This window comes from Bombus terrestris, chromosome 10, assembly GCF_910591885.1.
Source record: "Bombus terrestris chromosome 10, iyBomTerr1.2, whole genome shotgun sequence".
In the NCBI taxonomy this organism is placed as follows: domain Eukaryota; kingdom Metazoa; phylum Arthropoda; class Insecta; order Hymenoptera; family Apidae; genus Bombus; species Bombus terrestris.
This window is the reverse complement of record NC_063278.1, coordinates 7275978-7300349: the sequence shown is the minus strand read 5'-3', so window position 1 is coordinate 7300349 and position 24372 is coordinate 7275978. Positions and strand designations below refer to the sequence as shown.

General features: G+C 43.0%; 1 protein-coding gene across 5 annotated transcripts in view; it reads right to left on the bottom strand.

Moving 5' to 3' along the window:
* LOC100645131 overlaps positions 1–24372 on the bottom strand; it is a 38651-nt gene that overhangs the window by 4101 nt on the left and 10178 nt on the right. Inside the window, exons 2-12 of one of the 5 annotated variants that reach the window (XM_012312560.3) lie at positions 7713–10251; positions 2949–3043; positions 2735–2864; positions 2418–2521; positions 2102–2279; positions 1491–1734; positions 1230–1404; positions 1033–1159; positions 787–960; positions 582–664; positions 137–175 (exon numbers count right to left, since the gene is read on the bottom strand). In XM_012312560.3, coding sequence (XP_012167950.2) covers positions 154–175; positions 582–664; positions 787–960; positions 1033–1159; positions 1230–1404; positions 1491–1734; positions 2102–2279; positions 2418–2521; positions 2735–2864; positions 2949–3043; positions 7713–9839 — 3459 coding nt within the window. In that variant the 5' untranslated portion in view covers positions 9840–10251 and the 3' untranslated portion in view covers positions 137–153. Of the gene's footprint in view, positions 1–136; positions 176–581; positions 665–786; positions 961–1032; positions 1160–1229; positions 1405–1490; positions 1735–2101; positions 2280–2417; positions 2522–2734; positions 2865–2948; positions 3044–7712; positions 10252–10327; positions 10352–12331; positions 12490–16622; positions 16805–24372 lie in introns of those variants that run through there. The other 4 variants (XM_012312559.3, XM_012312555.3, XM_012312556.3 and 1 more) reach the window with 4 other exon arrangements.

The window sequence follows — 24372 nt, the reverse complement described above, 5'->3', positions numbered from 1 at the left end:
CAGAATAAAAAAAAAAAAGAAAAAAAGATAAGAAAGAAATAAAAATAAGCGGTTAGCCGATTCTCTAATTAATACATTATGCATACACGAAGGTCGTGCATCACTAGATCATGCAGTTTTTGTTTTGTTTACTTACTGAGCTGCAGATGATGGTTACATTTCATCATCACACAGCCTGCAACAAACGCATAGAGCGCACTATGGTCATTACGGTCACAGTACAAAATGAAATTGTTAGATCCCGCAGCAGGGCATACTGTCTATTTAACGACAACGCATGCCACAATTCGAAAGCTATGACTTTCGTTTCATAGCTTGATATGATAAGCAAGAACTTTCTATGAAACGTTTATTGTACTGCACGCTAGTGTTCGATATTTCTTAATGTTTTAAACGATTCTTTAAACGAATCCCTGACTGATTTCATTTTAATGAACACTAATCGCTATTAATAATATCGATGAGTTATATGCTTGATGACGTTAATAGATGATAGTAAAAACAATATTCACGTATCGATTATATGACATAGACGATACACGCCGTGTGTGTAATGTAAGTCGCGCGAAATCAATACTTACATTTGCTCATTCTGTTCGTTACCGCTCTCTTCTGTGACCAATAGTTCATACTCCTCTGCCGCGAATCGGTCCCAATCCGACAGCTGTTGCGAATGAAATAAAAGAAAACATAACGATAACAGATATCAGCGAGGTACTCATAACAACGAGTGTTTCCTGGTAAATTTCATTTTATTTGCATTTGATAATTTCGAAAGCTTTTTACCTCGTGACCATCAGGGTCATGCTCCCTAGCAGATGCAAAGGGATCTCTCTGCTCGTGATCCAGGTACTTCTCGAGGTTGAAGAACGTGTCGAAGAAGATTGAGGTCATCTTGCACTTCTTCAAGTCGCTTAGAGATATCTTTCCCGGCGTCGCTGGTTTGATCATGTCCAACATCTACCAACCAAAAAATCATTAACTTAAGATTATAAACAAAACTACATAATGACGTAATTTTCACTTACTAACCTGACAAAGGCAATCCTCAAAGGGTAACGTTTCCAGTCCAATCGCTTCCATACGATGCAACTGTTCTTCATAAAAATATTCCAGCTCGTACATTGACAAATATCCATCGCCATCGAGATCCATGCATCTATCGATCATCCGAAATGAAATACCTATTGTTCGTACAACGCATCTAGCTTAAACATTACATGTTATACCTGAACCAATATTCAATAGCAGTCGGATGGTTTTTGTCCTCCTCGCTTAACAAGAACCACACGAATTCCGTGTAACTCATTTTATCCTGGGGTTGTTGAACGCCGTTTCCGCTTTTCACGCCACCCCTGGTCACTGCACCGCTGAATATTCTCGCGATCATACGCTTGGAAAGAGCTGTAATACGATCCAACCAAAAATAAGAGAATTCCCTAGCAACGAAACTTACAAAGGATGTTTTTTCTGGAAGAATTTTTCCTCACCCTGATCATTATGCTTTGTGAGATCCGTTTTGTCGATGAAGAGATCGTGATCTCGATCAAGCTCCCAGAATTTGCAGTAGATCACATAGAAATGCTCATAGCTGAAGTAGGCAGTCACTTGATTGATATCCTCCTCGTGTTCGAGGATCGCTATCACCGACAGAAGGTTGCTTCTTCGCAGTTCGGCGACGGAAATTCTTCCGCTCCAGCTTCGATTCACACAATAGAATATCCTGGCGATCACCTGGATTACGAGAATCGTGAAAATCATCAAACAAGATATAAATATAAATTTGTCGCCTTAACTACATCCTCAGATACAAATACAGAAGCCAGTTAAATAGAAAAAAAATCTGAAAGATTCCACTTAAGTGGCTGATGTAAAATCGAGTAAAAAAACAGCGCAACGTTCGCTCGTTAAAATGATTTTCCAATGACCAGAAGCGCGCGTGATAATTGCTCGAGGCGAGCACGATCATCTTGAATAATTCAAGACGATCCACGTTGCGTAAACGACGGTCCATCTTCCGTGGAATCTTTTTTTCTTCTCCCTCTATCTTTGCCTGCATTGAGAGAAATATCCAGCAAATATTTATCACGCGAATACGAACCGTGTGTACGTAGCGTGAATGGAACTCAGTAGCTTCTTTGAGGAAAGTTAAACCGGGATGAGTCTCGACTACGTCTTGTACCAATGGGATCAAATCCTCCGGTAGTATATTGTTCCTCTGGCCCCGGGTTGTGATTCGGATAAACTTGCTTGCCGCGTCATGGTAGGTGTTCGACAATCTATAAATAATCAATCCCACGACATTCATTAAACTTACCGAATTAGAAAACAATTCTTTCGAATTAAAGCCCTCGAATATCTCGATTCATTTTTCAGATCTGTTTATTGACTTTTATAAGGTGTATGTTATAGCATACTCTTTCCAAAACTCGAGGAACGCGTTCATCTCAACGTAGCCGGTCTGATCTCCACCGGCGGCAAGGAAAAGCGGCACCTTCCAATAGAGCGGCAAGTCGCATGCCTGCAAGACAAATCATAGCCTTTGTATGCAGCTGTTCTAACCACGGAACGTTAGAGTTACGGCTTTCCCACGTGAAATCGCTGCCCACGTGAGAGAATACGCGAATGGTCAAGATCAAATCTCGACTCGAATCTCTGTATTAAAACGAAGAACGAGTAAACGAGGAAGAACGTTATCCTTGGGACTTTTAACAAGTTCCAACGGTCGTTTTACCTTGGTGATAGCGTGAAATTGGGCTCGAGATGCACGATGACCAGGAAGAGTTTGGAAAGCAGCGGTGATCCTCGCGATAGTTGCCTCTACTTGCGACAATGGCAGAGGTTTCCCTCCGGGAAAGTAAAATCTGCAATAGAAATTTCGTTTTCGTTATCCTTAATCGAATAGTTCAACGGTTGTTGTATCGTATACGGTTTGGATCAACGTTTACCGTGGTATGTGAACGTTTCTGTTCGCTTTCACGTGCCTCTGGAGTGTCGTGTGCGGTGGCAAGCTCTTTTGCTGTGTCTTGTCTTTCGCGTACGTCTAGAACCAACAAGCATCGTTCCGACCAGACTGATTGGGACCGTGAAAAGTAACAAAATCGCAGCCTACGTTCGTCTATATATATTCGCTTAGTATGCGATCGATCGTTATTTGAACATGGATACGATTTTGCACCGTGTATTTAGTGATATTATTCTTAACGAACCAGTAATTAGAATTACTCAACTCTGCTGCGTTCTTTGAATTACATTTTCTACGGTTAAAAAATTTCTTAAGCCGGAGCCGAATAATTTTGCATCGTGTGCTAAAGTTTCTTTCGTTCCATAAAACATGAAAATTCAAGAATCGCAGCAGGGTTAATCTCGTAATGCAGCATAAAGTTCTCGAAACATGTTGGAGAAGCTAAATTGGCTTTATTTCCTCCAGTTAATTTCCTTCGTTACATAACTTGGTTTATGTCGCGTGTTACAAACAAAGGACACGGCAAGCCACGATCCTGATCTCATTATATTGTTCGAGCTTCCGGTTACGTTGGATCGATGCGGTTCTCCAAGGTGTCTAATCGATCGTCGTCGACGAGTCGGAATAATTCTATGCTTCTTCGAAAGCGCCGTTCCGAGGCGAAGGTATCGGCGTACCAAGGACACGACATCCTGTTACGCGATGCCAAGGATCCGAAGAATGCAAAGAGGCCGGCCAACGCGGCTAATGCATCGCCTCGCCCATGTGACTATGGTTACATCACGAGTCTCCTCCTATATACGCTGTTGTTTCTAACATCACGGTCAAGAGACGACAGGATCTTTCGGTTCATCGCGTGTTAGGTGTCGATCGTTAAACATCGTACATCCTTTCCTTTGCTTCATTTCAAATATTTGCTTTTTTTCCAAGGAAGAACGGGAAGAATGGAGATTTTACAAAGTTTGCTCAACGAAGGTATCGAAGATAAGAGATGTCAATGATCGCCAGAAATAGTGGCAAGGCTAACGACAGCAGCGGTAATAATAGACGCGAGAAAAAAATACTGCCAGTAATAAAAATAGCGGTAGAGCTTCTTCGATGGAATCCGTTTAAGGAAGATCAATAATGCACGCCCGTTCCACCAGGCGAATATAAGGCAACGTCCGCTCGAGTGACCGAACGATAATCAACGATAGTCCCAGATCGAACGTATCAAGGGGGATAAGACTCGGGGGAACCTAACTTGGAATGAAAATAGACCTAACGTAAAAGTTGCTATGGTATTCACGAGCGAAAGTTAACAAGTGAAAAAGCAACGAAATTGGAATATAAAGCACATATAGTATAGATAGTTATAGTATAAACAACGAATCGATAGTTATCGATAACCGAAGACGCGAATCGTTGTGAAAGCCTGGAACAGATTGGGTCCACGTCCCGTGACATTGGGGCAGATTAGGCAAAAAGACTGGTACAATTATCGCAGTCTCATGTTTGGCACGGTTCGCTGTCTGACACACGGGATACCGTCAATCAGCGTTCCAATTGACATAGCGAATTCGGCTACGCCTCCCGATCGAATCCTCGCTCTGCCAACCAGCCAAGGACTACTCGTTTCGATATCGAATACTTGACCTTCACCGTTCGACCGATGCTGCGGTATTTACATTCGATTTTGTTGTCCATCGATGCTTTAATTTATGAGAGAGGAAGATGCCGAGTTCGTAAACATATTTTAAATTAATTGGACCGCGGCTCTGACGATGAAAGAAAGTGGCAGTTTTATCGAGGTCCTGGTTCAATCAGATATTCTTGCGAGGATCGTACAGAAAGTTGAAGAGAACTGCACAGAGAAATGCGCCAGCCAAGGAACCTAATTCGTTGATTGGATTCATCGAGAGCTCTATTCTTAAGAGGGGAATAGTTTGTTCTACCATTTTAACCTTCTAAATGTGCGAATTTGAATAACTAAATTTCGATATTAAATTTAAATATTCGGATCTGCATGGTTGCAATTATATGTTCGAGTTTAAACGTAAAACCTGTACGTCGTTAAAGATATTTCATATCGAAGCGTTTCCTTCCTGGTTCCCATTATCCTAACGACTGTCGTTTGTAGTTGGTCACAGTGAACTTTCCTGGCTTGAGAGTCCGCTTTTCAGCCATAAGCGGTGATAGAGTCAGCCACGCTCGATTCCAAGGCGACAGACGACGGCCTTTTAAAATCTAGCACGGTATCCAATATGGAGCGGCTACAATGAGTCAGTCAGTCGTCGCAGATATTCGCCGGCGAGAACGATTTCTCGCCGTTAACCCCAAGGGCGCTCGAAACTTTTTCCTATTTTCCTTTGACCGTCGTGCCACCGATCTTACGTCGCCGCTACCCGAGTCTTCACGTTTTTCCATATCGGGCTATATACACACCGGTGATACAACGCGGCGTCACCGATCGCGCGTCCTTTCCAATGGGAATTTTAATTACCCGATACCTGGAACCTTACCTAGCCGCGTGATCGCCTTAAGCCGTTCTTCTATCGTTAAATTAATTCCAGCTGGCAATTTCAGCGAAATTACCAATTCCAGTAATCCTATCGTGCGTTGTGACCAACTATATTCTATCGAGTTGTCATTCGTTTCTATATAATAGCCTTGCGAATCATGGACCACCCTGCACGATAAATAACACCAACGTAACGTCATGGGTATTATTTAGCCAAGAGTACAAGACGATAAGCGGTCGAGAGCTGTCCGTTTCCACTTATGGCCATGGTGGTCCGCTTTATTCCTCTTCTCGAGGTCGAATAACATTAATCGTAACGAAAACCGAGCAGTGACTCAGCGGCTCGGCGATCAAACAAACGAGAGACACGCGTCGATTAAATTAATCGAGCCCTCTTCTCTGATATCACGATGAACTGCGTCTTTTAAACTCCATCGACGTATCTTCCTTTTTATTCTTCGTCCTGTTTATGAGTCGTCTTAAACGGTTAATAGCTACGAAAACTGGCGACGAAAACATCGGCTACCACATGGAAAGAGAGACTTCATTCAAGCATAAGAAAATACATCTGGCATTGGGCAGAGGCAACAAACACCATTGACTTCTGGATACATCCACCAACTTCCATGTTGCTTTTTTTTAAACACAACAAATTTTCTTCGAGTCTCCTTTATATCCATCGACGGTGCAACGCGAGGGAATTGCTGCGGCCTCTCTGCTACACATTGCATCCATAAATATCTACGTGTTTCTCGTTTACTTCACACGCACGCTGGAATCCGTGGAATCTTGTTGTTCCCATTGTTACTTTCTACTGTTTATTACAACGATATCGGGAATTCGCTATCAATTTTCTCGCATCAGCTCGATAATGATCTCGAATTAATTGTAAAAGCTGTAGGCGGAATTGGCAGGAATTTCTCTGAGCAAAATCTAGTTTGATCTCAAAGCACATTGAAAAGGCAATAACCGTCTAATAATAATGTCATAATCGAGCCCTCGTGCCACGTATATTGTCTGATCATTCAGCAACGCCATATTGGAGCACCGTGGTTTATCACAAGGTGGGTAACACACGATTAACTAGCTCCTTGACTACCCGAAGAAGATTCGCTGATTAAGTTTAATAGCCTCCGTGATTCTCGATAGATCGTACCAAATAAAGGAAGAAGATTTGGAAAGAGGCGCGTGGTTGGAGTTTGTTTGAAGTGATTATAAGGTTACGAAGACCGGTGGATGCACTCGAAACAAGTATACCCATGTTCGACTAGGAAAAGCCAGGGCAATAACGGTTTTTGGCAGGCGAATCGTGCCAGGTATATTTCTCCTCTTCCTGGCTATGATCCAGAGCCACTTTGAAACTCGCGAGAATGTTTCTTTCTTAATCGTTCGATCGATTTAAACTTGTGTTTCTTATTATCGTTCGATAGTATATCTTCTAAGAACAACATTGAAATATTCATAGATTCGCGTAAAGATTAATTTTAGAAGAATCAGCTAGGTAACCAAGTTTTTCGAGAAATCAGGTATTTTAACATGGTTCAAAGACGATGACAAATGTTTTCGACATTCCAATACTCTTCGTAGCCTCGGTACATAATTTTGAAGGTGCTCCAATTTAATAACATCGTTCATATCGTTCCAAAAAGGAGAGATCAAAGGCAGCTAGGCGAGTTCGATAACAAAGATGAGAAGTAGCATCGGGCGATGCTCGAGAAGAAAGACTCGAGGCATGCAGAAACGACCTCTACGCGAAGAGATCTTGAACTCGTTTCGAGACAAAAGTGCAGGAGTCGACCGGTCGAACATCCTCCCAGAGAAGGAGGAATTTGGACGGCGACCAAAACGCCCGATATAAGCCACCCAGAGCGGCGAGAACGTGCGAGAGAAGACACGTCTTTCCGATCAGCATGGACTCGAGGTTTTCGAGGCACAGACTCATCCCGTCGAATTAGACGCTGCTTCCAGGAAAACGTGGCTTGTCTTGTACGATTTTCTTTATGCATCCACGTTCGTTGCACAACCTACTGAAATTTTCGACCGGCTGAGATCTTCGCTCGACTCGATAAACTTCTTTGAAATTTTTCACCTCTACACTGTATCCCTGGCACGAAATTCAATCCTCTCGATAATTTCCCAGCTTCGTCAATTCATTTTTCCAATTATCGTCGCGTTAATGAATCTTCGATAAATGAACTAAAAAGTAAAAGAGGAACGATAATTGTGGATCGATGAACGTCGACTTACCTGAGCCTTGTTTTGAACATCGTGCCCGGTTCTCCAAGTGTTGATAGCCGGTTGCCGTGGCCCCCGTTTGTCAAGCAACAGCTCGCTCGGACACTTCTCGAAGATCAAAACGCGTTCCGCGACGGATCCTCTGGTCAAAAATGGTCTAACAGGATTGTTTCCGGTGCCAGTCGCGGCAGCAGCTCTTATATGCTGCTTCTGTTGCGTGGTCAATTCCGGATGGGGCACTTGTTCGATTCTCGGCCTAGGAGAATTGATTCTAGGACCCCATCTAGACGTAACAGGATCCTTCTCGTCTTTGTTAGCTTCCTTGTCCTTTTGTATCTCCGTTTCGAACTTGGACCTCGTGGTCGACACCAGCTGCTCCGTAGAATTGAAGTTGTTATTTGTTTTCTGCTCCTCCAGCCTCTGTTGAGTCGGAGGATTTTGCTGAGCCGCTCTGTATCTGACTTTTGCGTAATCCACCATTGACATGTTTGACAAATCATCCTTGCTTAGAGATTTCGTATCCGACGTGGCACTGGTGTTGCTACCAAGCGTCGGAGACGCGGCATTGTTCACTACTGCGCCAGAAGTGGTCACCAGACCGCTTGCGTGATGATTGTGACCGATAATTATCGGTTTAACAGGCTCCACCTTCGGTTTCTCCCTCTTTATCGCCGGTTTCTGGCGAGTCAGAGGTACCGTTCGTTCTACGGGCTCCTCCGTGATCACCGAGCCCGTTTTCAGGGCATTTATCAGTCTTTCCTCCTCACGAGCGACCTCGTCGAGGTAAACGCTCGAATTAGAGCCACTATTTCTTTTCTCCTCCTTATTTGTCAACGATTTAACTTCCTGCTGAGGCGATCTGGAAGGATCTGTCACTCTTTTACTTTCGTTTAGTTTGTTCTTTAAGGGCCACGTAGTCAGTCCTGAATTCGTCGAAGGATCATCGAGATTAGAGGCAGTGGGAGAGGTGATTACCGTACTCGTCGGCCTCTTTTGCTGTACGATCTTCGACGGCGTTATGTCTGCCGGAAAAGTGGTCTCTATGGTTTCTAGAAACACTTCCCGGTGGTGAGCACCGGGAATCTTTGTGGATACCTGAGGCTTCACTATCTGCGACGGTTTGTTCGCGAAAGGGGACGTCGGAGACACTAAAACAGTTCCCTGTTTCGGTTTCACTTGACTACCAACGTTGCTGTTCTTCAAAGGAGAAGTCTGCGGTTGTTGATGCTGCTGCATCGAGTTCTTCTCGAACTTCTCCAACGCAAATTGTATCGACGAGGGCAGAGTCTTCGACGGCGATCTCTGCCTCGACGCAGCTAACCTAGCCTTGTCCTCCACTACGAAATTGTTCACCAGTTTCTCCAAGTTCCCGTTATCGAGATTCGGCGTTTGACTCAATATATCTACTGCGGTGGCAGGGCTAGAGCTCGTAGGAGTAACTTTTCCCGTACTACTCGGGCTATTGGACGCGGAAGTCGGCGTAAGAGCAGTTCCAAATTTGTCCGCGGCCGTAGCATTACTGTGGCAATTCAGTATCTCTGTAGGAGCTAGTCCTCGACTCTTCCATGTCTGATAGATCGCCTCCGCGTGATCGCTGATCTGCTTGGCGATCGCCGCAATGTCCTCGTCACCGGACGTCGATGTTTCTGTTGGAAACTTCTGACGCAGGTCGTGCTTCGCGGTGGCTGCCATGCTTAAGCAGCGTTCGTGCTGTGTCTGTCGCTGCTGACGCAGCTGGGGATGGTGCTCGAGCAAGAAGCTCGCGGCGCGTCTGCTTAACTCGGTCGAGTGGTCCAAGACGAGCTCGGCGAGCCGTGGATCGGTCTCGAGGGGAACTACGTTCACTGGGATCGCGTAGCCAAAGTGAATCGCCTGACAGTCTACCTGTTCGTGGCCGGTTCGAGACTCGTTCACCAAACAGGCGTTTAGATCGGGACAGTGGACAGCCCGACTGGGCCGCGGATCGATGGTCACGGGGACGAAGAGGTCGCGACGGGTGGCGCAGACCCGGCGCTCGATCGTCTCGATTTCTATCGCCAGCTGTCGGCCAGCGATACCGCCAGACCTCGACGTCGCCGTCTCCGCTTTGAGCCTCGATGACGATGTCGATGATACCGTTGACGATGCCACTTCTGGCATATCTCAGGCCAACTGGCCCAAGATTCTCGTTCTCCACGGCCACGACGGAAGTCGAGCCACTGTCCACGCGATCCTCGCTCCCTCTGCCTGTCCCCCCATCGTTCGATTCGTTTTCTTTTCTTCGGTCTTTTTGCCTGATCTCTCGTTCTCGACGGTTTAGATGTTAAGTAGTTCTTTTAGCAAGCATTGAACAACGGAGGAGGAAGGTTCTTGTTTGTCGTAGAGCTCAACTGGTACGCGAGCGCGAGTTCACGTTAGGGTACACCGTCAGCACATTATATAGTTTAATTATAGACCAAGTATGTCCACTGTTACTGCGGCGGAATTCGATTCTTGATGGTCACGCGGCTAGTGGCGGCTGATCAAGCTACATCTTCGCGTTCTTCGATGTATTGCGGGCATCAGACGTGATCTGAAAGAAGATAAATATAAATTAGTATTTATCCCGGCTGATCCGAGGTGGATGTATTTTCGGATATGATACCCACGGTACGCGGTGTGAAACCGTGGAGATCGCGTCCTATAAATCTCGCCCTTTGTCTTGGACACGGTGTACGTAATTAGAAATGATTTACTATGGCATCTACTACGTTTGCGCCGAGTAACCGCGTCGCATACGGCTTGATAAGAATGATAATTACAGCTGATATGGAAAACGTAGCGAGATAGTAAGATCAAAGTAAGTTTTAACGTAAGAAAGTAAGAAATCAAAATCTCGGTTAAAGTCGTATAAAGTACTGTTATTATAAACTCTTACGTAATTAATCCATACTCGTTAAAACTTAAAACCTTAAATTTGAACGCAGTATGTATACTTTACAACGTGAAACGAACACACATTTTTTCTCGCTGCTCGAAAAATATTCGTTCGTGAAAAGATTATCTTTATTACAATCCTCATGGAGACTCGTAAAGTGCCTCGAATGATCTTGGAAGTTACCATAATAGTCAATGCAAGTCGATTTACGATCTTGCTACGTTTCTTACTTGACCATGAATTTATATTCCAGCTAGTTCTTCCGAAATTTCGCATTTCAGTCTAAGCTTCCTAAAGCGCGAAGAAGTATACGAAACGCGTGACAAGCTTTGTCCAAGCTAGATCGCAACGTCGTATCGGTACTTTCACCCTGCATTGCTACGCGTATGCAAATGCGTGCGTACGGGCCGTGACCAGGCGTGCGTGCACGGCTTCGATCGTGCTCGAATGGCTGGGACCCGTGCACGTTACGCGTTCCTCACGTTTTTCCTCTCCTCTCTACCCTTTTCCCCGGCCCATTAACCCAAGCAAGGGGAAATTTGTATTCCCGAAGCGAAGCTTTCTTTGTCTCCGACGTGCGTTTGGCAACTTACTGGCGATGATTTTTAACGTTATCCCGCATTCTACTCGCGCCACGATGTCAAAGACTTCGCGGGAACTACGAAGAAATACTGGCGAGTTATTCTAATTTCTATGCTTTTAAAGTAAATCGTCGCGCCGACAATTCGTGCTTTCTATTTCCGTTGATAGACGCTTCTCTTTTTTCGCGTTTGTCTTTTGCGTTGAACCAGGCGCCTTCCTCCGACTTTCAATAGTCTTCCACTTATCACGTTTGTCGAGTTCTCTATCTTCACCTCGTTCGTAGATTACGATGATAGATTGCATTCATTGTTTCGATAAGAATAAAAGATAAGCGTTTTTAATGTTTCTCTGATATCAGTGACAATGTAAGTCAGCTAATCTCTACATCGTTATGTAAATCATCATTGTATGTAATAATCGGTCGTTTCTTTTTTTAGTCGAGGAATCTAGCAATGGAACCTGGCGTCCTCGCTTTTCGCACGCCGTCCCTGCAGTATATGCCAAACGAATTTATGGACGTACCGTTTCTGTCGAAGCTATTTCTCCGGTCTACGACAACCTGTCTTCGTACATACAGATTTTCTACCTTCGTTTTTACCCAAAGATTACATTTGCTATAAAAGTTTGGCAATACTCGATACCCGTCGGCGTCCTTAATGTCAACGATCATTCAAACAATCTCGCTACTTTCACGCGGAACATACTCGAATAAGTTCCTTCTTTTAAAGTTGTTCTGCGATGAAATTCGACTCGATGAACGTCTCGTAACTACCGTCGTATAGTTTTTAACTTTCGGCTAGGTAAATCTTCAGCTTATAGTAAACGATTCATGGTGTACTCTAAATATATCGTTCGCTAGGGATAAGAGGTGACGTAACAACGAAAACTATAAATTCTTTACAGGAATATGATGTAACCTTCAAAACCGAATAGGTATTCTGATCGATGGATTGTCTAACGTTTCGAAACGCATAGCGTACAGGTTCTAACAGCGCAATTCCGCTGGCTCAATAAAAATAAAGTATATCTCCCTCGACCTGGTTTCCGAGTTGCTGCCCACCGCACCGTTTCACGAATCAACAACCTCTGCACAACCTTGCTATTTTCTACCAATCTATGAATCACTTTAGCCTGTGATAACGGCACCACCTACCTTTTCCAGCTCCCTCCTCTTTCTCTCTCTTTCTCTCTCTGTTTGAAATAACCAACGATGAAACAAACGAAATGCTGAAACAAGATCGCAAACGGACCACACTTCCAGATTTTCCACCTCTACATTGGGGTAAACGCGTCACACCTCGTCCTTTCGACAATTTGCTCGATCAGTTCGAATAAAAGATTCGCCAGGGAAATCACAGCGTTGGAATACACGGAATGAAACGGAATTTTCGTTTTCGATGTTCGTCGGATATTCGACGAAAGTGGATAACAAGCGAGTTTACCTAGGAATTTCGCCGGAAATACCGTGAAACGTCGAAATCGCGTGTTCCTGGAACGGTTCCAGGAGAGAAGAGGATAATCAACGACCGTCGAACGTGAATGACCGACAGAAAGTCGAACAACGATCGCACATCGCGGCCTGATAAGTGTATATCGTAATGGGTCGCGTGTCAGCTTGTCACGTAGCGGTGTACACGCTTCGTTTTCTACGTAGAAGGGATTCTCAACGTCGCATAACTCGGTCACGTTTGCGGTTTGCATCGTTAGAATACGATACGGCCCACTAAAAATAGCGGCCGAGCCAATATCGATACGCTGTAAACGGTGTCAATCCCGTGATCGGACCCACGTCGGGTGCACGCAACGTTCAGTTTCCGTGTGTATGCAATAATCCTACCTTTCATTTTTATTCTTCTCAAATTGCAATTTTATCGAGGAATACATACCCAGTCATGAAAATAAATAAACGTGAAATTTACACGATTGACATTTACTTCAAATAAGTTCAAATCTCTGCATTATTGAATAGCCTCGGCCTTGTCATGTTTCAGAAGATTAAAGTATACATGACAAAAAGTTACTATACTCTTACTACTATATTCTTCTTCTGCGTAATAATTTACAAGCTAATAATATTAGCGAATTATGTAATAGATGTTACGACCAAACAAATTCTACAACCTTCACCGAAATCCCTGAAAGGTTGCAACAGAAGGTCGGCAAAATTCTGTTACTGGTCGATGCCATAGGATTCCATAGAAATACTACTATGCAGAAGATGGTCTTAATTAATCTCACTCTACCTTCGATCGTGCTCAATTAAAACGCATCTCGCGTAAACCTTCAATTTGCTTATCATCTATGAGGGAAAAGTGGGACAACGCGATGGGAAGAATACAGATCTCAACGAGGCGGGAGCATCGCGAAGAAAATTAGTTCAGACAGTTTCACAATCGGAGACGAGAAGGGTGTCTCGTTATAAATAGTTCTTAATGCAACGTGCGAAAGAGAGGGAAAAAATCGATTTCAAGGATGACCGTGTATTTTTCACCGACACGGTCCATCGATTCCGATATCGATGCACTGGCAAAATATAGAATCCCTCTATCGAACCTTCAAGCTCTTGTGATCATTTCACACTAGGAGTACCAATTTCTATCCTTAAAAATACCCTTTCTTTAACGTTAATATAAAAACCAATTCATCACTTTCATCGTCATTCACCGTTTTAACTCGTCAATCGCTCGAACTCAAGCTTTCAGCAGCTGCCGTTCGATATTTCTCTGGAAATTCGCAGAACAAAGATAAAGAACGTTACTTGTGGAACGACTTGATATTATATATAATAAACGATCGAGACATTGAAATTGCACATGATTCGTCGAAGAACTGTGAGTTTCTTCTCCTTAAAATGTCCGTATGATAAATACGCAAAGAGAGAGAAATTGGCGCGATTACGCGAACGACGCCGTATGGTTTACTTAATCTCAAGGCTGTATGGATCCTTCAGTTCTCGCGGTCAACGCGAAAACCTCCGTACGCAGATGGAATCGCGATAATATGTAAAACGAGCGCCACGAGGGTTTGAGCGTTTCGGCTCTCGAAATAGCCGGTCGAAAAGTCGCTCACCGAGGCCCTCTTGCCTTCCACAGAATTTCACCCAAGAATTCGTCGCTAAGTCAAGCAGTTTTTAGGCTTAACAGCCTAAAGTCATTCATCCATAGTCTCCGGGCGTTATATTAAATTCTTTATTGCCTGGTTCGCCCGTGAAATTGCCTTCTCAGGCGAGAAATATGAAGAATCAGGATCAAGAATAAACACTCCGAAAGAAACTTTGTTTAGAAGTTCGTTGCGAAGTGAAATTTCGAAAATTTAATTTACCATGGTCTGAAAAAGAAGATCAAGTGAAATTCACAAGGCCGATGAACGGCAGATTACGATCAAGCATTCGTTTCGCAAATATTTTTAGATCTCTTTGAAATATTTCCAAGGAGCGAAGATATGAATTATTATCTGGCAGAAGGCTTCGTGAAACTGTCTCTAGTCGATAGTTTTGCCATCAGATTGACCCAAAAATTCCAACTCGTCATCGAGTCCCCTCGATAAACGAAAGGAAAAGGAACCGATCAATGCGACTATCAACGACGTCAGGACAGCCTCGAATTTACTAGGCAAACTTTTCGATAAATCAACTTTCTCGGTGAGTTTTCCACGTCTTCAGGACTTTCGACAACGTCGGAAGTTTTGCCGATAGGCTGCTTAAAACTTTTGTGTATTCTAGCCTGCTTAAATGCTTGAAATAACATGGATTGACTAGAGGACGTCTTTTAACATCTGCGATCAATTTCCGATTAAAAACTACGTCGATGATAAATTAAAAGAATACGATGACCGAATGCTCGCGTGTCAACTTAAAACACGCTACTCACCGACGACAGACGACTATAATTCCGTCGATAAAATTTCTTTTGTCGATGGAGTTATTACCATTCATCGCAATTATAGGCAATTTCAATTTCTCCAACTATTCTACTTTTTATCTTGAATTTTTCATGTTCAAGATACGCTTTTTTCCGCGTCGTAACATCGTTACTTGGTTAATCAACAATAGGACAAAAATAGTCACGAGATAATTCCATACAACCTTCGATCCAGTTCCAACCGAACGACAGTACCGGAAGATTTCAAAGGAATTGATTATTCGAACGGAAGCCCAAGCAACAGCGATCTATCGTCACCAGTCGTGATAAAATCCACCGATCAACGAGTCACAGTTTTGCAAATAAGCAAGACGTGTCGTGCGTGCTTTCGCATGCAGATCGTGGCTCGTGTATGTGTACGGCTGTGTGCAAACGCGAACGTAGCGATAGGTGTGACTCGTACGCGTACATACAGCACTATGTGCACTCGAGCAAAGTTTATTTCGGTTCGTCCTGTAATATTAGACGTGATGCGAACATTCACACGCAGGATCTAGGAGGCGACGACTGAATCGGAAAACACCGAGTAAATACCGAGTAAATACTAGAATATTCGAGTATCCTAATTCTAAAAATAAGGTATCAAAGTCGCGAGTTTAATTACGTCAACGCTATTTAACGAATTCGATAAACTTCCTGGAATGGAAGTTAGTAACGGATGAAATATTTCGACGCGTTAAAAATGATCAAATCGAATTCGTGGCCACTATCGCAAGGAAGGTGTCTGTCACGTTGCTCGAGTCAATACTCGAACAGTGTCGATCATCGACACCGAGATAACTTACGGTCAAATGTATTTCTGGCCGCGAATACTCTCGTACGCGAAGTCGAACACTCGTATTCGGGGCAGAAACCCCTGAATCGGCTCGTGTCGAATCCCGGAGCATGATATTCGCGGAGTACAATCCTTCTTTCTATCTGTCCGCTTCTAAAATTGTAACCTGGCGTACCACCTCGGTGTATTCGACCGATTGAACTCTTCCGTCGAGACTCGTCGTATATCTTCCGAATATAAATTCCACGAAATCGTTATCTTATGGAGGTACGGTAAAACGAACAGAGTTTCTAAAACCAGATTAATACGAACGAAATACGTTTAATCATCGACCTTACATTTGAATCGTCTGAAATTATAACCCGAGCTATCCGTCAAACGTTTATCGGGTAGGAAGAATAACGGAAGCGAGATTAATTAATAAACGAACAAAAGGAGTTTCTAATGCGAGTCAAAAGAAAGTCCACTGTGATCTTTCTTTTCAACACAGCTGGTTCCTTTGAAACTCTCGATATCATCTTTATCAAAGCGCAAACGCGCCTCTTCCATTCAAATACAATGAAATATCTACGCTCCGTGACGCGACTCTTCCATTCAACCGCAGCTTTTAAAGGGTTAAAAATAAAATTGGCATCGAGATACTACGTTTACTTCCCTAAAATCCACGCTCGTACCACACCACCACAAGCAAAAATTTACTAACCGAATCCCCACGAGTCTCGCGATAACATTCAGCCTGCCGAACTCACCCGATTATTCTTCTATTCTTCTCGCACTCTGTTCTATTCTAATTCCAAAATCCAGAATCCAAAAATACCAGGTTTCGCAACGGACAACTAACATCGTAGAGACACAGTACGTATAGAGTAAAAATCACGAACGAGAGAAAAGTTCGAACGACATGCAAAGCGCATGCATCGACGACACGCGTCGCTCAATCCCGCGACACAAACTGAATCGTGCGATGACAGAAAAGAGAACTTCGAAGCGACGATACTATCCCCTCGACAAGCTTATCGATAGTGGACTCTATACGGCCCATCTTACGAACTCAAAGTAATGTCGAATAACATCGTTTGATGTGATTAACGTGTGAATAGAAAAGCGGATTTATTTATTAGCGGGATTGATACACGATTGTAGATATAGCGACGCTGAATGATATAATTGATGAAATGATTTTTCAGTTGGACAATACCGGCTTATTTCGGATTGGGAGATGTCCAAACGCGATTCTGATTGGCATGAGATATTGGCTTTCGGAATACGATCGCGATACGCTTTCCACAGGCTGTCGCTATCCCGGTTATTTTAGGCAGGTATAATATATTATATCGTTTGATTCGAGAGAGTTACGGATTGCACTAGATCAGTTCGACAGGTATACGAAGACAGGTATACGAATTGATCTCTAAAATATACAGAGTGATACAAAGTTGAATCTCTAAAATTCGGACAAGCAATTATGTTCAGAAGAAAATAAGAATTATTCGTGACTCGAAACTACGATTAATCGATCGAATGCACGTGACCAGTGTTACGATCGAACGAGACACGTTCGCCAAACCGATTTCTCGCCGACTATGCAACGTTTCATTGTTCAAGTAGGCGTGCGCTGTTTAACGCGTGCCAGGACCAACGCAATTTACGCTACTTACGTAAATCAACGTGAGAATACGCATCACTCGTAGCCACTCGTAATTCAGCAAAGTTTGTAATCGCGTAACTCGCACGTAGTCGATGTTCCTGGTAATTAGAGAACGCGCACTGCGTTTTGTGAGGAGGAAAACATATGACTTACGAGGAGCAGGAGGAGGAGATTCGCGCAAATATAACATCGAGAGGTTGAGAATTTCTCTTGGAGTAAAAGAGGACCACCCTAGGAGAAACGTGTGTATTTCGAAGCCATTGTATTTCCTATTGTTTGCTAGTTTTTGTTTGAATCACGGGGTCAAGCTAAAACCCTGGTGTCACTGGGTCAAACTATACCTTCCTCCTCGATGATGAGATTTAATTCGCGACTCGACGTGACTCTCTTTCTCGCTTTATGTCTCTGCCCACTCCCCTCCGACCGTAATTTCAATGAATCCTCCTCGCTTCGACGTCTCTCACTCCCACGTGACTATTAAGCGGAATAGCTGAATTGTGACAATGGGAAAGAGACGATGTCTGCGTGGACTCGGTTAGTTCATCGGTCCAAAATTGTCTTTGTCGCGTTTTCTGTTTACAAAGATACCACGTATCATCAGTGTTTTTAGATTAGATTAGGTTAATTTGTGTTTGCTGTTGTTGAAACTGCTTCGAGAACCCTCATTCTCGAATAACGAGTGTTCCGTATAAGGCAAGAACTCGATTGAGCCATTATTCTGTTCGATCACTAGCAACATTATACGAAAAATCCTCTCTTACACCGTACAATTTCGAAACCATAATGACGACCACGGCATAAACTTTGCTACCTATGCATTAAACCTATCACTGTAATCGTGAATACGGAACTGCAGTCGCTTGTAATTCCGTGAACGTGTACGAATCGTTTCAAGGAACTGAACTGTACAGTTCGTTCACAATTTGTTGCTGCATTTCAACAACCGTGCAATCTCGTTGGACGGTGCAACGCGGCCAGAAAACAGAGTTGTTGTAAAGAATAGGACCGAATGTGGAGACGTCGAGCTAGAAAAGCATAGCAAAAGTCGACGACGTCGACAGTCGAGTAAATTTTCGAGTTCAGTCCACGGATGCGCGTGACGCAGAAAATCGTGACAGCCCTTTTGCCATTCCCTGGAGGGTTCCTCGACCACTCTCTACGAACCGATTTAATTATTCCACGAAGGTAAGCGCTTTGAGTTTTCCGGCAGCGGTTGCGCGCTGCGAACGGAAGAACAGCCCGAGCCAAATATATTTCTGGACGCCAGAAACGGCTCGACATTTTCTTTTCCCTTTTTTCCCAGCCTCCCTCCTCCTCTTTTCCCTCTACCGTAGACGATCTCGCGTTCTTTTCTTCTTCGGAGCTTCGTTCTTCTTTTTTTTGTCTTCCTTCGAAAGTCTTTTTCATTATTTTTCGACTTCTCTACATTCTTCTCGCACATCCTTCGCTCTTCCGTGTATTCTTCCTGTTACTAGGTCGTTTCACGAGTTTCGTCGTCTTTTTATCGGAAGCTTTTATTACAGAAAAGCACCGTTCCATCGTCAACGTTTTCATTCCTCCGTAGAAACTTTAGAAATATAGTTTGAATGACCGAATTCGTCTTTCCTAAGTCTAACTTATCAAATCTCTAACTTAAAATTTGATCAAAATTTTTCTCCTGGAACTATTTCTATATCCTTCGATGTATAGTTTTCCACTGTTGAAATTCATAAAGTAGTTTATCAATTCTTCTGAAATTTTCCTATCAAAAACAGAACACTGTTTAATGAAACAGTCAGCTTATAAACAATATGCTCTCGACATGTCGAGAACTATACGTCGCTAAGTAGTGCAAAACAAAAAAGAAGGCGACGGAGCATATGAAACGATTTAGTTTGTTCCCTTTTCCATTCGACTAGGCTGAGAAAGATGTTGAAAGAGGAGGAGATAAAATATACACGGCATGTCGTCTATTCTCATTCCAGACTGGCGTAGTCCTTGTCGTCTTCGTCGTCCTCTTGGTCGTTCACGACCAGCTGTTCTTGTTGCGAGACAGAGTTAGACGGCTAATCCGCTATTAATCGAAGCAAATGCCCTGACCTCGCGATCTACTTGCCCGCTCGTTATTATTACTCCCTGGAGGATTTCAAGACTGCGCGGTTTCTCCGGGAACTCGTTAACAGATCCTTCTCCGTGGCTTTCAATTTCTTTTCCCTGCGTTCCGTCCGGCGCTCAAGACCCGCGCCAATTCCGCTTCCTCGTTCCGCGTTACGATGTCCAGTAAGGCGAGGTATTCTTCTGCTCCAATGGAATTTCTTGGTTCCTTCCGATATCGACACGATTCCTATAGCCTACAGTTTTATTCTGCAGACAGAGAAGCTGAGTCTTCTTAGAGCGTCGACCTTTCAAACGAATCAAAGAGAAGCGAAGAGTTTCATTTTCTCGATCTATCGACTCTCGATGAAGAAAAACACGGCTCTCTTCTGGTCGAGAGATTGGTAATTCGATGGGAACGTTAGGAAGAAATTAATGAGAGCCGCGCTTTCACTTCCTCGCGTCCAGAAGCTGATAGATAATTCTTGGCTATTAATTCTGCCAAGAAAATCGATGAGGATATTACGGAGGTGTTTACGGAATGAAAAGTTGAAATTTCACTTCTACTCTGACTTGGTTCTGCGTTCTACGGTATCGAGGAACTAACGTTCCTTATCGTAATTTCTTATAAGAACGTTCGACCAGGTCTCTTTCGCGTATCATTTTTCGCTTGTTACAGAAAATTCGCACGTGGCACGGCAAGCGTCTCGATTTCAGCGGATTAATCAACTAGCACGTGACGTCTCGTTTTTGCTACGAGCAGTGTCGCATGTTTCTCATTTACGATTCAATAATTACCGAGAAATACGGAGCTTATCCATGCTGTGACGCAACGAGATCGCGTTATGTAATTCGCGAATCATGAGCTAAGCGTTGCAACTATGAATTTTTATCAACCAAGAGGGTCGTCGACTGAAAGAAACGAGATAGCAATGGTACGCGAATGAACTCTGAGTTCTGTAGTCGGTTTTTAATTGAGAACGCAAGAATACTTCGTCTTTATGAATTTTTATGGCTTTTATCAATTGATCGACCCTCTTGTTTTTACACGATGCCTTATAGAATAACAATCGTACAAATTCTGGCCAAGATACAGACGAACACAATTGTAAGGAGGAATAATTTTCAAAGAGCATCGTTCGCTTATAGCCAGACTTCCGTTTCCACGTTTCTATATATTCACGGTGCTATTTTCAGCTCGCGCCATATATCATTCTTATGTCGTGTATCGCAGTAACGGGCGACACACGTAAGAACTCGCATAATTCGTTGTTTTCCTTCAGTCCTCGTGGCTCGTGATCGCCTAACCTACATACTGCACCATCTAATCATCCGCTAATTGTCAGTCGAACGAGGAAAAAGACGACGATCTCCAGGGACTTACTTCAATTACGTTTTACAGTTGAATAGAACGCAGGTGAAGGCAATAAACAATGGAACGTAACGAGAGTCGAAGGTCTGAAGCAGATTGCACATCACTTTGCTGCATCTATTTTCGCTTATCGGTCTTTCGATGAAGAGGAAAACTAAGCATCGGTTTTTATAATTTGGTCACGTTCCAAGTATGTAGCTTCTATATTTATCGACCTATCGTATCGTTAATTTAAACAACTTATCTAATATGGTATCTTCTTCAAATAAATTTTAAGTACAACAAATAAACACTGTATAGTTACGAAGGCGAGAGTAAATCTCGGAAATTATCAGTTAGGTGTATTCTTCACGTACTCGGATTATTTTGCGATGAACAGTAAATTCCACTCAGCAGGGACCGCTCGTAAATCTTGAAAAGAATCTAGTCTCATTGGTCGTGTTTCAATTCGGATCTCAAATAAGATACTTAAAAGGTAATTGATATTCTACGTGGGTCGAGTTATTCGAAAAATGTTGAATTTATCATTTTCGTCGTTCTATCAAACATCGCCTCTTCCGACTTCACATAATTGGGAACGAGGCAACGAAGTCGCGTGGGTCATTAATTAATCCCACGTGAATGTGATGTGCGGCTTTTTCAAAATTGAAAACCTGTTTCCTTTACGTCGTTTATCATCCGCCTCTTGATGACGCTCTAATGATGCGTAGCGTAAAAAAATACAAGCAATCGAGCAGCCTGAACGTGTCCACGTCGGATACGTTCTCTCGCCTAAACTTATTTATTTGACGCGAGTGTACAATTTTCTTTACTATAAGTAGCTATCGAGTTATGGTACTGTTCTTGGTTGACTTTCGTTCGGAACGATCACAATCTTTGGAAGAAATCATCTAACGCGTAAGTGATATATTCTATACATTCGATAAGATTGGAATAAAGTAAAAACGAGGATATTTCTGGAAATATGTAGAAATATTCTGGTGTATTTTAAATATTTCAACGAGCCAAGCCTAAATTAATTAGAGTTCCTGTGTGAAAAGAAATTTTTCCAAGATCGAGTCGACGTCAGACGAAGCCAGGAGAAAGCAAAGAGGCACGTCTAATCTGGCGCGCGTTCACGGTCACGGAGTTCTAAGCCGTGTTTGAAAAGAGCTTTTTAGCCAGCTATTCAGTCGGTTCAGCGACGGTACGCGAATGAAGAAAAAAAAAAAAGAGAGAATACGCGAATTGAAGGGGGCACCGGCGAGCATAGATACCTACGTGCGCGCGGATCCTCATCAGTCGTGTCTAGCCACGCCGTGGAGCGATGCCATAGGATGTTTTATTAGCATTTCCTAGAATCTCTATTTACAACTTCGGCCCGGATGCCTCGAAACCAGCTTGGATTCAGCGGAAAACAAGATTTCTCGCGAGTTAACTTTCCGCGAGGTGAATCCCGAGTTTGTTGAAACGATGAATAGATGGTTTCGGGGTCTACGAAGATATTGATGGATGATGGATGGGGCATCCGCGGGAAATTGCAGTGATTTCATCGAAGATTGATTCGTGTCGCTTTATGCTTGGGGTCTGACGCGATACATTTGGAATACAGTATAGCATAGCTTCATTTGTCCGAATCTCATGGGAAACAAATATTTTACGTAATAAAAATCGATTCTACCCACCACCTATGATTTTTCGTTCATTCAATGAATTCAATCGGCAGGAATTTGCTTAACAAATTCGCAGCTATTAGAATACAGTTATCTCATCGATGGAATACTATACTCTTTTCATCAAATACGTCCTTATCTTGAGTAATCGTGATTATTCTAATATAATTTCCACTATTTCGTTTAATTTTCTAATGAATTTTATCAAACGGACGCAAAGTAGTGTCGGATAATCGAACGCTAATTAAAATTGTATTACAACGAAGAGCTCGGCTCAAAGCTTGAGCTTCGCTCAAAGAAGATCGAAAACTTAACTCGCAAATTATATTCTAAATTCCAAGTACAATTCTTACAGTACACATGTGATCTAAATTGCTCGAAACAAATTGCTAAAATCACTACATTAGAAATGGCGTGATGCGCAGGGGAATCCGTATGAGTGATAGACGAAGATATGGATATTTTAAGATATTTTTGTAAGCCAAGAGAAATTTCTAGACCGTGAAATTTAATAAATGCATTACAATATATATTATTAGATTAGAAATAGAAAAATGTGTCCTCGTGAAATTTCACGATTTCTGAGATTCCGAGTTGAAATATCGAAATGAGAGAAGATGATGAGGATTTCGGAAAAAGAATTTTTTCCGAGAAGCTATCTACATAACGGAATTGGAGCGTCGAAACCGTGAAACGACACGTGAAATGCAAACTGATGGGGGAATTTTCCACGGAATCTAATTGACGAAGCGGGACAGGAATTATCGCGTTTATGCGAGGGCTTCGTCGAATACGAATGTTCGAATTACGGAAACGCGGCCCCTATGTACCCTCTTCGATAGGTGGCCTCGTGTTTATGAATGAGATACATTATGCATGTATCAAGTGACGCGATTTATGTACGATATCATCGCCGACCACCTCTCACTGACAATGAAACGAAAAATCTACAAGTTCTCCAACCTACGTCGTGAAAGTTGCCATAAAGAAAAATGATAAAGTTACTTTTTTATCTCGTATACTTTTTTCCACTTGTTTCATCAGCTGAAATCACATGATCGTTGCTTAACAGTCAACGCTAGAGTTACCAAACTTATCAAAACGACAGATTTTGGATTAAAATTAATTTCAATGTTAATTACAATTATCTATGTCCAGTACATTGCTCATCGATATTTCTGCTGTTAACGAAATTTAATTTAGAGGCCATAAGCTTTCCAATTACAAGAGAAATAAAATGTTTATTTGTTATTTGTTTTACGTCGTCTATTTCGTTGATTTTTGTTCGTGCAATTCATCAAACTAATGGCATCTTTGAAGAGAAGATACGCAAGAAACTTTTCACTTCGGAATGACTCACTTGTTACAACGACATGGAACTCGTCGTTCCAACGAGCAAGTGTTTTGCTTGGTGGAATACCAGTGGAAATCAGGCCGAAAAATTGTCGGCCGGGCTACAAGGGGAGCATTGAAGGAAGAACGGCACGAAAGGAAGCAACAAGGGGGAAAGCTAATAACCGCGGAGGATCCAGGCCTGTGATTAATGCCCCTCTAAACGACACATCGCGTCTCGATTGCAGATGTAATCGCTAGCGAACCGGATGTAACGGGCCTCCGTGGCTGCAGCTTTGGTACATCGATCGATTCGAAAATGCAGGCACGTGCAATTGTACGCGCTTCGCAAACATAACGTAACGATTGGTGGTGAACGCGTGGGTCGTAGGTGAACGCACGGGCTTTGCGCAACGATTATA